The sequence below is a fragment of the Zea mays genome, chromosome 5 (assembly GCF_902167145.1).
Source record: "Zea mays cultivar B73 chromosome 5, Zm-B73-REFERENCE-NAM-5.0, whole genome shotgun sequence".
Taxonomy (NCBI): Eukaryota; Viridiplantae; Streptophyta; class Magnoliopsida; order Poales; family Poaceae; genus Zea; species Zea mays.
Genome location: NC_050100.1, coordinates 119234917 through 119252057, shown reverse-complemented (window position 1 = coordinate 119252057; position 17141 = coordinate 119234917). Strand labels below are relative to the sequence as shown.

Genomic DNA, 17141 nt, shown 5'->3' with positions numbered 1-17141 from the left:
AGGAGTCGGCCTCAGGAGCTCGCCCCACGACAACTTGTGCCGCCTGGGCCCCCCGCTCTGGGGCATCTTGTAAGAAGGCCAGCTGGCCGGCGAGGCCCGGTGCGGCACTGGCTGCAGAAGCCGACACCGTTTTGAGGACCTTCCGGGGAGCCAGACCGGTCGAACCATGCCTCCGTTTGCTGGGAAGAAAAGGAAGAGCAGGATCAGGACACACGAAGGAGGAGCCAGGACGAAGATATCCTAGGATACTTACCCACTCCGGGCCATGATCAATCGTGCCTGTGGGGAGGTCTCTCGAGCCTCGACCCCCGAAAGTGCCACCGAGGTCCGTCCCGCTACTGACTTCGGCACCATCCTTGCCTTGGGCGCCCGAGGCACCAGAGGGACGGACTGCTCAGGCGTAGCCACAACGACCCGAGGATCACCCTCCTACGCAGTCGGCATGGGCAACGGTTCTTGGGGAACAGGCAGCTCGGCCTGACTCCCCAGGGTTACCTCAACTACCTCGGTCAAGGGGTCAAGTACCCCCTCGGCCTGCCCCCGTTCTTCGGACCAGGACCCTGACGTCCCGGCCTCGGATACCGATGGTGCCAGCCCGCTCGGGGGCTGGCTTGATGGCCCCTGGCCCAGCCTCAGATCCGGGCTGAGGCCGATGCGGGCGGCCATGTCGTCGTCTTCATCATCGTCTTCATCATCATCGTTGTCATCAGGCGTCTCCGGCGACGGCTCCCTCGGGAGCCCATCCCTCTCCTGCCGACGACGAAGCCTTTCCAAGGCGTCCCGAGCCCGCGTCCACTCACGGGCCCGAGCCTTCTTCGCGTCCTTCTTCTCCTTCCTCTTCTCCGCGGCGACCCTCCGTGCAGCTCGGTCCACCGCATCCTCCGGGACCGGTGGCAGGGAAGGCTTGTGAGGCCCTACCTCCTGGAGACAGACAAAAAGTCTCGGCTGTGAGAACCGAGGGCAATCCGACGCAAGAAGGAAGAAGGAGCGGATACTCACCAGAGATACACACCCGCGATCGAGACGCATCGAGGGCTGAGAAAAGGCGTCGGCCTCTAACTTCCCTACCGTGCCGGCTACCCGCATGTGGAGGTCGTCGGTGGGAAGGGGGTCCGAGGACATCTGCAAACCCTCCAAGTCGACCCCCGACGTCATCTCCCAAAGCGGCAGCCGCCGCTCCGTCAAGGGGAGCACCCTCCGGCGATGAATGGCGGCAACCACCCCCGCGGCGGTGAGCCCTCCTTCTCGCAGCTCCTCCAAGGCCTTCAAAAGGGGCTGGAGATTCTTCTGTCTGTCGCACGGGGCCCCGTAGCGCCAGTTCTCGCTGGCGGCGGTCACCACTCGTTGAGAAAACGACGGGAGCCTCCCGTCGTCATTTCGGAGATAAAACCACCGGCGCTGCCACCCTTTGTTCGAAGACGCGAGGATGGCAGGGATGTACTGCAGCGCCCGCGCCTGCCTCAACTGGAGGATGCAGCCGCCGGCCCGCACCGCCATACGAACTCTTCTTTCCCCCGTCGGCGAGGCAAAAAGCTCCGCGGAGAAGAGATGGGTCCACAGGTCCCAGTGGGGGGCAATCCCCAAATATCCTTCGCAAACCGCCGCGAAGATGGCTGCTTGCGAGATGGAGTTGGGACTGAGGTTGTGCAGCTCCACCCCGTAGACGTGCAGAATCGCCCGCATAAAACGGCTTGCCGGCACTCCGAACCCCCGCTCGTGAAAGGAGACGAAGCTCACCACATACCCCGGCGGCGGGGACGGGGCGGCTTCGCTCAGAGGGGCCATCCACTCCGGCTGCGAGTCACCGGAGAGAGGGCGAAGCAAACCATCAGCAACAAGGGCCTCCAGGTCATCCACCATGACGGTGGAGAAAGGCCACGGGTCGCGCGGCGAAACAATGGTCACCCGGTCGGCCATCACCAAGCAGAAGAGGTGGAGGCGGAAAGGACTGGGTGCGCGGTTTCCTTTCTCTGGCTATTCCCTCGGGTTGCGAAAACCTAAGTGGGAGGCGAGCAGCAGAGTAAAGAACTGTCACCGGTCCCTCTCCCGAATATATAAAGGCCCAGGCGAGACCCATTCAACACTTCGCCCGAACCCGCCGCGAGATTCAAAACTCAACGCGAGACGCCCGTTCCTCGAACGGCTCGCGCACGCACAACGGCCGCCCCGCGAACCACTCATCCCGTCGCATTAACTCTGCGGCAGGACAGGCGGCACCTTTGGTAGGTGAAGCAGGCGACGCTTCACCTCCGCCATGATGACCACGTCAAAAAAGGTGCGCCACGTCATTTGATTTTGTATCCTTTTCCACTTCCTCTTTCTCTCTCTTGCCATAGGGACCGGGAAAGGGGATACTCCGAAAGGGATCCTTCTCCGCGAAGGAAGCGGGCCCCGAGCCCCCCTACTGATCAGAGTTCGAAGGCTGGCCCCTCGGAAGGGTTCAACAGCCGCCTCAGAGCACTCGGGCTCCGCGCCCACTACTGGTTAGAGGTTCGAAGGCTGGCCCCTCGGAAGGGTTCAACGGCCGCCTCAGGCCACTCGGGCTCCGCGCCCACTACTGATCAGGGGTTCGTAGGCTGGCTCCCGAAGGGTTCTGACAGCCGCCTCAGAACACGCAGAGCGAGGGATGACCCTAGGTACGTTCGATACATAACCAAGGCTCGGGCTACGCTCCCGAGGTACCCTAGAACATTTCCGAGACCGACAGGAACGATTTTGTAACGGAATCCCACTAGAGGGAGGCATCGAGCCCTCGGACCCCGTCAAAAGGGGACCGAGTCCGGCAAATCACCCGCAGGTACTTTTGGAGCGCGCCTCCGGGCCACTAGCCGACCCCTAACGAATGGGGCACGGGCGTCCACTCGGATCACCCATTAGAAACTCACTGGAGACACCATGTTCGGCGCCCTCCGAGGGCAACATGGCGCTTTCCCCCCTCCTTGCGGAAAGGCGACACAGGGGCGTATGTGAAAAGCCGAGTCTGTCCTTGACCATCCTCTCGCTCTGTGCGGAGGCTCAGGGACTGCTCTCGCAAACCCGGCTCCGGCCAAACCGTTGACAGCGTCAACATACCAGCCCGAGAACTTGGGACTCGACTATGCACCCGGGCTACGACCAGTTCGCATGAGGGAACAACCAGACCGGCCGAAGCATCACGAAACACACTAAGACCTCGAAGGAGTCAAACCACTCCTCCGAGGCCATGGGGGCTACACCCGGCGGGTGCGCTCGCGCGCACCCACCGGAACGAAACGCAACCGAGAAAGGTCGGTCCCTTGCAAAAAAGTGCGACAAAAGCCTCCAAGCGAGTATCAACACTCCTTTCGAGGCTCGGGGGCTACTGTCGGGGACCATAATTAGGGGTACCCCCAAGACTCCTAATCTCAGCTGGTAACCCCCATCAGCACAAAGCTGCAAAGGCCTGATGGGTGCGATTAAGGTCAAGTCTCAGTCCACTCAAGGGACACGATCTCGCCTCGCCCGAGCCCAGCCTCGGGCAAAGGCAGCCGACCCCGGAGGATTCACGTCTCGCCCGAGGGCCCCCTCAAGCAACGGACACACCTTCGGCTCGCTCGAGGCCCAGTCTTCGCAGAGAAGCAACCTTGGCCAGATCGCCTCGCCAACCAACCATATCGCAGGAGCATTTAATGCAAGGATGGCCTGACATCTTATCCTGATGCACGCTCTTTAGTCGACAGAGCCGAAGTGACCGCAGTCACTTCGCCGCTCCACTGACCGACCTGACAAGAAGACAGCGCCGCCTGCATCGCTCCGACTGCTGTGCCACTCGACAGAGTGAGGCTGACAGCAGCCAAGTCCGGCCTCGGGTGCCATAGGAAGCTCCGCCTCGCCCGACCCCAGGGCTCGGCCCCCGTCTCGGCCTCAGAAGATGGACTTCGCCTCGCCCGACCCTAGGGCTCGGACTCAGCCTCGGCTCCGAAAGACAACGAACTCCGCCTCGCCCAACCCCAGGGCTCAGACTCAGCCTCGGCTCCGGAAGACGATGAACTCCGCCTCGCCCGACCCCAGGGCTCGGACTCAGCCTCGGCTCCGGAAGACGACGAACTCCGCCACGCCCGAGCCCAGGGCTCGGACTCAGCCTCGGCCTCGGAAGACGGACTCGACCTCGGCCTCGGAGGAGCCTCCGCCTCGCCCGACCTAAGGCTCGGACCGACCACGTCATAGGAGGGGCCATCATTACCCTACCCCAAGCTAGCTCAGGCTATGGGGAACAAGACCGGCGTCCCATCTGGCTCGTCCCGGTAAACAAATAATGATGGCGCCCCGCGTGCTCCATGACGACGGCGGCTGTCAGCCCCTTACAGAAGCAAGGAGACGTCAGCAAGGACTCGACAGCCCCGACAGCTGTCCTTCCGCAAGGCTCCAGCGCTCCTCCGACGGCCACGACATCACATGAACAGGGTGCCAAAACCTCTCCGGCTGCCACGACGGCATGTACTTAGGGCTCTAGCTCCTCTCTGCTAGACACGTTAGCACACTGCTACACCCCCATTGTACACCTGGACCCTCTCCTTACGCCTATAAAAGGAAGGTCTAGAGCTATCGTACGAGAGGGTTGGCCACGCGGGAGAACGGGCCAGCGCGTAGGGCTCTCTCTCTCTCCCACGCGGACGCTTGTAACCCCCTACTGCAAGCGCACCCGACCTGGGCGTAGGACAACACGAAGGCCGCGGGTTTCCCCTTTTGCCTGTCTCCTTCCCCCCTTCGTGCTCCATCTCGCGTCGACCCATCTGGGCCGGGACATGCGGCGACAATTTACTCGTCGGTCCAGGGACCCCCCCGGGGTCGAAACGCCAACACCTACATTGCACGGGTAATGATTATTCATTAAGGAAATCCAAAAATTCTGATGGGTAGTAGTGATCCTGGCTAAATTAGTCTTAACCACTTGGGTGAAACACATCAAAAGATAGCCGAATTAGGTCGGTTCTGAAAATAGATAGCGCATGAGACAAGTTTGTACTTTGTTCACCATATAATCTTCAAATAGTGATTTTTACTTTGGCTATCGAAAAATTATTCCTTATGTTGTCTTATCAATTTCATGGATGTAAAGAATTATTATCGGTGATAACCATTTTTGACAGGACTGTTGAAAGGAAACATATAAGATGTCTGACCTTCGGTCTACGGTTGTTTTGTCAAATTATAGGTTTATCATTGAGATATAGTCTATGACTATGAACCTGTAGACTTTGGAACAACATCATTTTTAACTTTACGATCGATGGCTAGCTTTATTACGTACTAGCATAATTATGGCTTACCAAACATGTTGAAATCCACGTGCGAGACTAACAAGGAATGATTTTAGCGATGGCTGGGTACTACTGAACAATCCAAAGATCATAACATACATCGGTCAACAACTTAGGTGTATAGCTATAGATGATGGTTACCAATTCCATTTAGATACAAATTGGTGTAAATTATCTCGATCTTAACTTGTTTATTGTGGGTGTTTCCAATACAAGTTAGAATTTTAGTTCACGACCTTAAAACAATTAGTTCTAAGAAATATCGTGTAGTTGTAGGGCTTACGCAATATGAAACGAGACTTATGTTTTCATAAGATAAATCGGTTTTACCAGAATGTAATAAACAGACTGGGATAATTTGTCAATGATGGCTCCTATAAAATCATGTTTACAAAACATCGTAGGTAGATCCGTAATGAAATTCCTATGAATATCTTCATGTTTCTAGGTGGCTATAGTCAATAGTTATAAAGTAGATGCTGCTTTAATTGACTGTTCTTTACTTTCAGATATGCATTCAATTCAAAACATTTATTTATTAATTTATACAACAGTTTTATTGCTTCATTTGTTCATCAAACTTTTCCTTAAGATCCTGATAAATTTTATTGTGGCCTAAAAGAATGTAGACTGAGAACAAAATGAGTTCCATCAAGAATTTGCTTCATCAAGGTGATTTGAATTCAAGCGAATTTAGACAGTTATGTGGAACAATCTTTAGATTAAACTTTTCGCTTCCTAACATAACTCATTGTTAACAGGCTCTCGGTTCTTAAAGTGAACCTAAACTTTGCTATTAAGTATGTTCTTGACACATTCATTTTACCTGGGTGGTGTTGAACTTCAGTTTCATTACCTTTAACAAATTTTAACCACTACCTTGGTCTCATGTGTAGGTCATCTTAGGTGAAGATATATTTGAGCCCTTGCGGTTGGTGAGGATGTTGCTACGGTGCTCATATTAAGGATTAAAAAAATTATTCCTCGAGTTTGAACATGAAGCAGATTTTAATCGCGGTTCGTGCACATTCTTGTTCACAGTATAGTTGCAAGTTAATAAAACCAACTTGTTGAACTATTTTTAACATTGTGTAAACATTTTTATGTTTGGTTGGCAAATAAGCAGAGGGTTTGTGTCAAATGTTAGGATGGGCCTTGACCCATCCATAAAATCGACCCATGATTATTACCACCCTACGAGCTGTAGGTGCTCCCTTATGGCATTGACATGTGAAACGTTCAGCACCAAATCAAGTTGCAACATCAGAGTCCAAGTAGGAGACTCGAACCTACAGTTTTGACAACTATATCAGCTACTAGCTGGTAATCCATGCATTCCAACTAAGGGTAGTAATGGATCGTCATCCAAATATTTATTCACAATTTATTAGGGGGTTATAAATTATTTCTATTTCAAAAATGAATAGAAATATGATCTGATCTTAATTCGATCTTTAAAATTTATAGTGTTAAATTTAGAGCTCATCATCACCCCTAGTTTCAACAGGCTACTAAGTGATATCTATTTTTATACTAATACTAATAATAAATAGGATAAAGTATGAAGTGTTTATACCCACTTTGTGTTTCCAAATGAGACCATATAGTATCCAAATAATTCCAAACAACATAGAACATGATTTTAGGGAAAAAATAGTTTCATATTTTTATAAGCTAAAACAAACTCTATGGATTTTCTAAGATTAAATCAGATTTTACGATATCTAATTATATAATTTCTTTAAAAATATATATATATTGGAAAAATCAGATTTTACGATATCTAATTATATAATTTCTTTAAAAATATATATATATATATTGGAAACTTTGGAAAATCGTTTCTACAGTTTTTTTAGTCTATTTGACCACACTGACTCTCAACATGATTTGATTTATCACAGCAGGATGGCATGAGTTTTTGTTTGGCACTGGCGATGGTCCGGATAAAATTGTATGGACCCAAGGTCTAATTCTCTCAAAATTGTGTAGACGCAAGGTCTAATTCTTTCATATAAACACCTATCATTGATTAAGGTCAGGAACAAAATTGTATGTAAACCTTACCTTTGATTAAGGTCAAGAATAAAATTGTATGTAAACCTACCTTTAATTAAGGTCAGGAATAAAATTGCATGAACCTCAAATTCTCTCGTATGGACCCGTGCCTTTGGTTGACGAAACGTATAACCGAAATTAATCACATGTCTGATCGACTCCCTGACGCAGTAATGGGAGTGTGAATAGTACAAATGAGGGGGAATTGTAGTTCAGGATGAATACAAAATGTTCTTTTTTCCTCTGTTACCGCGGAGTCAGGCACACTGTCCAAAAGTACATGGAAACAGAACAGGTCCAACCAGAGTTATTACCAGACTAAGACGCACGGAAGCAGATTACGTACGATTTACAGAAGCAAAGGCCATCTGGCGCAGAACTACTAAATTCTCGACTGATTTCCCCCACTGGTCAGCTTGACAATCCTCCTCACTAAAATTGTGAATATCAGGAAAAAGTGGAGCTGCCTGGAGCCTGAACATAAATAGCTGGTTTCTTTCGCTTTTGCATCGCATCTGACAGAGCTCCCTGATGATACACGCCTTATGCATCTGTCCAGCATCATACATTACTCTTTGCCAAAATCTGCGCTGTAATGCGCACTTGATTCCAGCTTTTTCGCATCATTTAGCTTCCGCACAGCCTGAAACGGGAGTTGCAGCGATTTTGAGTGTCAATTTTTAACCGCCACCATGCAAAGGTATAAGATTGGAGTGCAAGACAATGCACCTTCATGAAGTCTTCGTGGACTACATAATCTCTCTCTGCACGAATTGCAGCCATACCAGCTTCAGTGCACACGTTCCGAAGATCAGCACCATTGAAACCCTAAAACCAGGAGAGTAAGGTGAAACTATACAATGGGATTAGAGGTTAGATATGATAATACAACTAACTCACTTCAGCTAGTTTCACGACTGCTTCATAATCAATTTCCCCATGCTTGGCAATACCAGCTGCATGGATTTTTAGAACTTCCATTCTTGATTGCTCGTTGGGTAGCGGAATTTCAATCTTCCTGTCTAAACGTCCAGGACGCAGGAGCGCAGGGTCCAGAACATCAGGTCGATTCGTGGCCATGATCATCTTTACCTGTTCAGGTCAAAATATCCTTGTCAAACTAAACTCATACAGAAACAAGACACAAGCTGTTCTATGCAACAATCATAGAAAATGCACGGTAAATATTGTGCAAAGCAAGTAGAAAAAGCAATATTGAAGCTAGGATTCTAAAAAGTGGCATTGTGTCAAGGCCTAAGGAGGCCCACGGAGGGCCTGCGGCAGCAGCAGCCATGGGCCCTCCAAGGGGGATTAGATAAAGATAGTTAGAGATAAGATTAGAAGATTAGTTGAGATTATCTAGTAGATTAGTTGAGATTATCTAGGAAGGTTATCAGTTAGTAGTTGTTGAGAGTTTTTAGGAGAGTTTTAAGGAGGTAAGGATCTCTAGCTAGATAGGGACGGCCAGCTGGCCTATTTATGTAATCAATGGATGAGAAATAAAATAGGAAAGAATTAGAAGGGAAAAACCCTCCTCTTGTTCGGTCGTGGGCAGAGGCCCCCGACCGACGTTCCTGCCCATTGATACCCCTCTCCAATCCCTCACCGATCTAGCGACCATAACACCTGGCATTCAGAGCCAATTTTTTTCACATCGCCCTTTCACCGTGTCAGATCCTGCGCTGTTCGCCCGCAACACGCAGCTGCCACCACATCTCTGTCGTGTCCGCCACATCTACGTCGTCGCTCACCACCACACCTCAACCAGCGCTCGTTCAGCCGACCTGCCAGCGCCGACGCGCGATCCCTCGCGCGCAGCCCGGCGACCCACTCAGCGCCCCCACCAGGCCACTTCCATGCCGGAGGCCTCGCCGCTCTGGGTCTGCCACCACCACCTCCACACCGCCAGGTTGCGTCACCCTTCGCGCTGTTGGGACGCCTCCGCCCCGCGCCGCCGAGACGCCACCTCCACACCACACTGTGGGCGCCACTGCAGGTTGCCTAGACCCAACCGGACCCGATGTCGAGCGGTAGTGGCTTGTCCGGGCGCAGCGCGCCGGAAGACCCGTCGCTGCCCAAGCCGTGGCACAGCCTCGTCGACGGCATCACCGGCTACCTCTACTACTGGAACCCCTACACCAACGTCACGCAGTACGAGCAGCCCACGGCTGCGCCTCTGCCTCTTGTGGGTCCTTGGGTTCCCAACCAGGCGTACTTCGACAATCTGTTTGTGAAGCTCAATGCAATCAACATGGCGCTTTCCAGCAGCTCGCCAGCACTAGCGGCCTGGCCGTCGTCACCCGCTCCGGCACCTACATCTTCTTGGGCGGCGATGCCTACCAGTTGCGTTGCGCCCTCAGGGCCGTCTTCATCACCAGTTGCATGGCTGACGACGCCAGGGGCAACCATACCAGGACCGGTGTACCAGCCCCTGGCACCGACCCTCACTGCTGCTACCATGTCGACGACTGCAGCTGCAGCACCCCCCTCCTTCCCCATCTACGACGACAGCGGTGACCCTCTGGGGTGCTTCAACGGCTGCGAGAAGTTCTTCTGGAGCCAGCGCACTCTGGTGTCCGACAAGGCCTGGCTGGCATCGTATCACCTCATCGACCACGCACATACATGGTTCTGGCAGCTAGAATGCGACGAGCGTGAGGTCACATGGCCACAGTTCAAGATCATGTGCCAGCAACGCTTTGGTTCCCTCGCAGCAGTGGCGACTTCTGCTGGCTGCTGCCACGTTTGTCGTGCCCTCATCGCCGACACCGCCCCCGTCATCAGGGGCAGCCATCACCGCTACCCTTGAACCCAAGAGCGATGTCCAGGAGAGGGTGCTTGCTCCACGACAGACGGCGGCGGCCATCCACCTACAGGCTACAGCACGCGGTTTCCTAGCACGTCGGCGGGTGAAGCAGATGATGGGGGTGCTCCATTGCGGGGGAGTCGTAGCTGCACCAGCGTGCCTGAGCAACGTGGTGGTTGTTCACCTCCGCGTAAAGGAGGCTGCAAGACATGGCGCCCCTCTGCAACGCTCCGTCCGGCGCTGGCCCTCATCTGCGTCGACCGGGCAACTACCATGACTACTCTCCTTCGTACAAGGGGGTCTATTGGCCTCGCCACCATCTGCTCCAGCCACACCACCCTTTGTGCATTGGTGGCCGCAGGACCATGAGGGGCTGCACTGCACGGGATTCACTTGCTGCAAGCAACACCATCATTGGCCTCCACGGGCCCGCCTCCAAAGGCTGTTGTGTCTTTACCTCCGTGGTTCCAGCTCGTGCCCTCCTCTTCGCTGTGCAACGTTTCCTTGGGACACAGGATGATGCTTGCAGTTGCAGTATATCTAGAATAATTAAAAGATGAGTCGAGATGTAAAAGATTCATTTTTCGGTGATAGGTTAGGTCATTACAGGTCGTTTGTTGGATGCTGCAGCTCGAGGACGAGCTGCTTGTCCAAGGGGGGTGTAGTGTCAAGGCCTAAGGAGGCCCAAGGAAGGCCTACGACAGCAGCAACCATAGGCCCTTCAAGGGGGATTAGATAAGGATAGTTAGAGATAAGATTAGTTGAGATTATCTAGGAGATTAGTTGAGATTATCTAGGAAGGTTATCAGTTAGTAGTTGTTGAGAGTTTTAAGGAGATAAGGATCTCTAGCTAGATAGGGACGACCAGCTGGCCTATTTATATAATCAATGGATGAGAAATAAAGTAGGAAAGAATTAGAAGGGAAAAACCCTCCTCTTGCTCGATCGTGGGCAGAGGCCCCCGACCGACGTTCCTGCCCATCGATACCCCTCTCCAATCCCTCACCGATCTAGCGACCATAACATCATGTTACTAGTAATCTTGATTGGAGCTTCAGTGCTTATTCAGCTAACCATGCAGAACCTCCCAAGCATACAAATTGCTAACTTTATAAAGTATGTAGAGTCTGGAAAAAAAACAAGCACGCTGGTATTGACCAGTATTTCACGGAAATTATACACAGATTACATGATTGGGAGAGCGCGACAAAATAACATTCTAAATAGTTCAACCCGTCTCAGTTCTAAACCCCCCAAAATTAGTTTACACAAAAGATAAAGCAGCAACATAAAGGTAATGTACCTTAAGGCATCCAGTATTCCTATTATTCAAATGAAGTTTCATTATATTGTAAATTCTACAGTAAACATGTATTTGTTCAACAGTACTATCAAATGGAGTGTGCAAAATCAATAAGTTACAACAGTAAATCACATGGTAATGGTATCCCAGGTGTTATACATCCAATAAATGTGGTGTGCATAACTTTGGTTAGTCAACTCCCATTTACAGATAGAATTATCGTTGTACCTAGAAAATATGGGTAATCTAAATTACAAATTTACCTTTCCGAGCTCATCAAAACCGTCTAATTGATTAAGGAGTTCCATCAACGTCCGCTGGATCTCACGATCAGCACTAGTTCCCTCACTGAATCTTCGCCCACCAATGGCATCAATTTCATCCATGAAGATGATGCATGGCTAGAAAAGAACAATTTGACATGAAAAAAACTAATATCATTAGTGATGGAACTAAAACGGATGATGGTACACGGCAGGTACGGGAAGTGCGTTAGTGATTTGGCAGTGCGCCAACAGGAATTCAAAAGAAGTAATTGATCGAGTGATTTTTCTCATGCAAAGATGACAATTTGGAAAGCATTTCTTCTCATGCAACACTAACAACAAGATCCACTCGTTAAGTAATGATAGATTTTATTAGTAAAGTGTATCTCCCATATTGCTTTGGTGGGAAATATTTTTATGACACAATATGTTCATCACTATTCCAGTATTGTATATCAGCTCACATAGCTGCTTTAGGCGCACAGCTTTTAGGGAATATATCCACATACCATGGTAGTGTCTTTCAGATAAATGAAAGATCAGTTCAGACCCATTAGGTTTGCAGGAATTAAAAATGAATGAAATAAAAATTCTGATACTTACTTGGTGATCACGTGCATAGCCAAACATTTCTCTAATCAAACGAGCACTTTCTCCAATGTATTTGTCAATAATAGCGCTTGAAACAATCTGTTTTCAGACATTATGTAAGCCATATTTGAATTATAAGAAATACTGAATGCCATCAATGAAGTAAAAAATCACACCTTCAAAAAGTTGGCATCGATGTTACTGGCGATAGCCCTTGCCAATAGGGTCTTCCCAGTTCCCGGAGGACCGTAGAGTAGAACACCCTGGATGAGTAAAACAAACAAGCATATTGATATCCAGTCAGAACATTGAACATTTATCTCTTTCACCTCATGCATAATTGGGATCTAAACACATATTTGTGTTTACCTTAGGAGGCTTAATTCCCACCCGAAGAAAGAGTTCAGGGTTCATAAGTGGTAACTCAATGGACTCCCTGAGCTCCCTAATCTGATCAGACAAACCGCCTACAGCAGAGTAACTGACATTTCCTGGATCTTCATGAAGCATGTTATATACCACTGGATCCACCTAAAGGATTTTCATTCCACATCATCAAAATACATTTGTTCTCCAACAGAAAAAACTAATAATAGATGAACACATAAAATGGCTGATAAACAAACATACCTCCCGTGGAAGAGTGCGCATTATTGTCAAGGTCGTCATGTCAAGTACAACACGAGTTCCAGATGTCAACTTCTCCTTGTCTACTTTACTTCGGCAACCGACCACATATCGGGGACCACTGCTGGCCTTCACAATAACTGAAGAGAAAGGTGTTTCAGTGTTCAGCTTTATGCCGTTGATGAATATAAAACAGAAACTAAAAGTGATACTTAATGTAGACATGCCAAAGAAAATGGTCGGTTGGTGATTATAGATTAATAACAGCAGTTTCTCATTTCTTGCTACCAAGGAGAAAGGAACTTCCAAAACAGAGATGTGTTCCTTTATAGCGAGGGGAAAGAATTGAATCTGAAGCCTGTAAACTGTGTATATGAATACAGATCCAAAGACACAGGAAATGCACTGGGCTTACAGCGTTCATTATCAAGAGGTCGGAGAACCTCTCCAATTATTTGCCCCACGCTCTGCAGAGATTTCAAGTCGTCTTCAGTCTTGGTAAAATCCCTCTTTGCATTTTTAAGGCTTTCTCTCACTGCATGCAAGGGGACAAGAAAATCATATTAGTTAGTAAATTGGAACAAGATTTTCAGAAAACAAACAAACAATGTAATGTGGGACTTCTTAAACTACCCTAAGGACAAAAGAAAATAAAAATAATAGGGTACAGTAGGCTCACAGAAACAGATAGCTCTCGTTGTTTTACTTATATAAGACTAACACAGAATAAATCAAAGCTTGCAAAGGGAATAAATTTCAACGGGGGGAACCGGGGCAATACAAGCTTATAAGAATTTTATTAAATGTAAGATGACTCTTGGTACAAAACATATTAATCCCTAGCTCTCAATAACACACATTAGAACAATCAGATACAGCGTACAAAGTTAGGAGCATTTGTAAGATACAATTTTCTTGAACAAACATCATGCAGTTAGCATGCTGAGAAGTGGGACAACTTGATTGCAACAGCTGTAACCAAGCTCAAGATACACACTAGTTTTTCCATGAAATTTCATACCCGTCAAGACTGAAATCCATTCAAATAAATGTAGAGAATGCGCGCATAAAAACCTCTAAGAAAATTCAAGTTCCGCACTCCAAAAAGAAAATGAAGAATTGCCAGAGTCTATTGATGCCCCTTTAATTGTTTAACTGCAAATGCTTGAACGACCATGAGTGATCAACAAATACTACGCCACTGTTTTCAAGTCGTCTTACTAATCGCGATTAGTCGGGCAGGTCACGATCAGGTCCAGCGACCTGATCAGGAGAGCTAGTTGTCCTGATGTCCGACTAATCGGAGATTAGTTTCGACTAGACGTCCGATCAGGTCATCAGGTCCGACCAAGTTAGGCTAGGCTTATTTGTTTCGTGGGCCTCTTTTATTTGTCGGCCTGGCTACAGGAAGGGTCATTTGCCACCGCCTGTCAAAACTCCCTCCAACACTTCTCTTTCCAAAACCTCTCGCTGGATTCCTGTTCTCCTATTCTCCACTCCAGCCTGTCCTGCTTCTCTTCTCGATCTCGTAGCACCTCTCCTCGGCAGATCACCGGTGGTGGCTTCTGTTGCCCTTCATCCTGAGATGAGCTCCTCATCCAAAGGTTCCTTTTGTTTTCTCCCCGGTTTTCTTCTCTTCTGTGATGGCTGTTATTTGGCACTGATCATCAAGAAGATGTTACTGCTGCCACTGATCATTAAGAAGATGTTCCTGCTCCAGCTGAACAGAAACTACATTCAGAAACATTAAGAGAAATGGACGATAATGACTCAATCAGGTGGAGGGGGAGCAGTTGCTGATGCATTTCACTTGGATGAAAAACTACTGCTTTAGGTAATTATAGTAGTAAGTGTTTATTTGCTTGTTTAGATGAATATTGCAGAATATATGCCACTGTTTAGTGGGCGCGAGCGTGTGTATATACATATGTCCTGGATATATCAGAACGACCAGGGTCGATTAGTTGTCCTAATCGCGACTAATCGCCTGATCGGTTCCCTGGACCAATTAGCTGGTGGGACGGCTTGAAAACAGAGACTGCGCAGCTCAACCAAGGTGAGAGGGAGACATCGGGGCTATTATCACGCAACAGCTACCAAGATTAACCAGACTAAACACTACTCGTACTTGCAGAACTTCAGATCCACATAAAGCAACCAGTCCGCAGACAACCAGATTCAGCGCCCCAATGCCAAATCTACTGAATCAGCAGCTGCCAAGACCCAGTAGAATCAGCAGCTGCCAAGACCCAACGCCACAGGTCCCGATCTAGTACCGAAGGAGCCGCGAAGCAAATCATCACCCCCTAGTAAAGCCTCGAAATCACAGGGTACTTCGCGCCATGGCCAGCAAATCTACACAGAAACTACTCGACATCCAAACCTCTAGTTAGATCCCGCGCACACAACCACGAACTAATGAGACACGGGAATCGGCCACCCCGAACCCTAGGGAGACTGGAGCTGAGCAAGGTAGGTGAGGGCAGGAGGGGGAGGGGAGCGGGACGACTCACCGGTGCCGACGCGCGACTCGAGCTCCCTGCAGTTGAGCAGCTTCTTGCGGTAGTCGGTTATGGCGGCCCGTCGGCGCGCGGCGGCGGCGTCCTCCGCATCGGCCATCTCGTCGTCTGTCTCTCGTGCAGATTTTGCTTCCGTCGCAAGAATAGAATCGCGCAGGTTACGGCTTATCTACTGACTGCAGAGCTCATGATGCCGCCTTCTATGAACTGAACACGGTGACATTTTTTCGACCCGCAGGGCTTGTTTGGAACAAAGGGTATTGAAGGGGATTGATGGGGCTATAATCCTGAGAAAATTGGAATTCTGCCATTATTAAATTTAGGATTCGTTCGAATGCCATTATGAGAACACGCTTCGTTAATACGCCATTCTCAAACACAGGCTTACAGACAAAATGCCATTTAGGGGGTTATTTGACAAAATATCAATTGATCAGACTGTTTTACCCCTAAACCAAAACTGTCTCGTCTCTGCATCCTGACGGAATCGGAGGAGAGGCCGGCCGCGATGCCGGCGAGCTCCCAGGATCGCTCTTCGTCAGCCCAATCTGGATCCTGACAAATACTTGGTTGCCACTGGTGAAGCTGACGGATCGCAGTGGCGACGGGATCCAGTCCTGGTGCTCACCGGCGATGCTGTTGCAGCTGCAGACAGAAAACGAGAGGGCACCGCCTGCTATGACATGCTGGCCATGGCATCGGCTCAGCTGAGCGCCCAACATGTGCAGCACGAGATGCAAGAGAGGAGACAGAGAACGGACGCAAAGAAGAGGAGACAGAGAACGTCAGTCAGGATGCAGAGATGAGACAGAGAACGTCAGTCAGGATGCAGAGATGAGACAGAGAACGAGCCGCACAAAACAAAATTGATTGCAACAGTTTTGGTTTAGGGGTAAAACAGTTCGATTAATCGATATTTTGTCAAATAACCCCCTAAATGGCATTTTATCTGTAAGCCAGTGTTTGAGAATGGCGTATTAACGAACCGTGTTCTCATAATGGCATTCGAACGAATCCTAAGTTTGATAATGGCAAAATTCCAATTTTCTCCTATAATCCCTTGTTATTTAATTTTGAATAGCAAGGGATTATAGCCCCCTCAATCCCTCCAATACTCTTGTTTCCAAACATGCCCGCAAAGTGAATTACAAAACATGGTGGGCCGTGTTTCTTTGGGCTACTGGGCCGCAGTGGGCTACCTCTTTGTTGTACCAAAATGCGAAGATGCCTGTTTATTTATACTAGGGGTGGGCGTTCGGGTTACCCGAAAATTTCGGGTCGGGTAATTCGGGTTTTCAAAATTTCGGGTTTTGAGAATCGATACCCGAAATTACAACGGGTTTTACAATACCCGAAAATTCGGGTACCCGAAATTTCGGGTTCGGGTTCGGGTATTCCCGAACTACCCGAACTATTGTGTCGACTTCATAAAAATACATACACCCTATTAAATTAGTATAAAATATAGTTTGAATAATGATATACATGGACATATAAAACACAAGCAATCTACAATCACAAGTTATGCACACATACACATAATTATAAATATACAAATTAATAATTAAGCATGACATGGGTACATGACACATGAAAGTTCGGGTAATTCGGGTATTTCGGGTACCCGATTGTGATACCCGAATTACCCGAACTAAATTCGGGTTTTGCAAGTTGCTACCCGAAATTCCCAAA

General features: G+C 48.9%; 1 protein-coding gene across 1 annotated transcript; it reads right to left on the bottom strand.

Annotated features, from left to right (window-relative positions):
* Positions 1-7452: 7452 nt before the first annotated feature.
* On the bottom strand, positions 7453-15718 carry LOC100282100 (26S protease regulatory subunit S10B). Its single transcript, NM_001155013.2, has 10 exons — positions 15444-15718; positions 13346-13465; positions 12934-13070; positions 12673-12834; positions 12480-12566; positions 12316-12402; positions 11710-11847; positions 8238-8429; positions 8067-8165; positions 7453-7980 (listed from the first exon to the last, which is right to left on the bottom strand). The coding sequence occupies exons 1-10, from the start codon at positions 15547-15549 to the stop codon at positions 7906-7908; spliced, it is 1203 nt and encodes a 400-aa protein (NP_001148485.1). The 5' UTR covers positions 15550-15718; the 3' UTR covers positions 7453-7905.
* Between the last annotated feature and the right edge of the window lie 1423 nt (positions 15719-17141).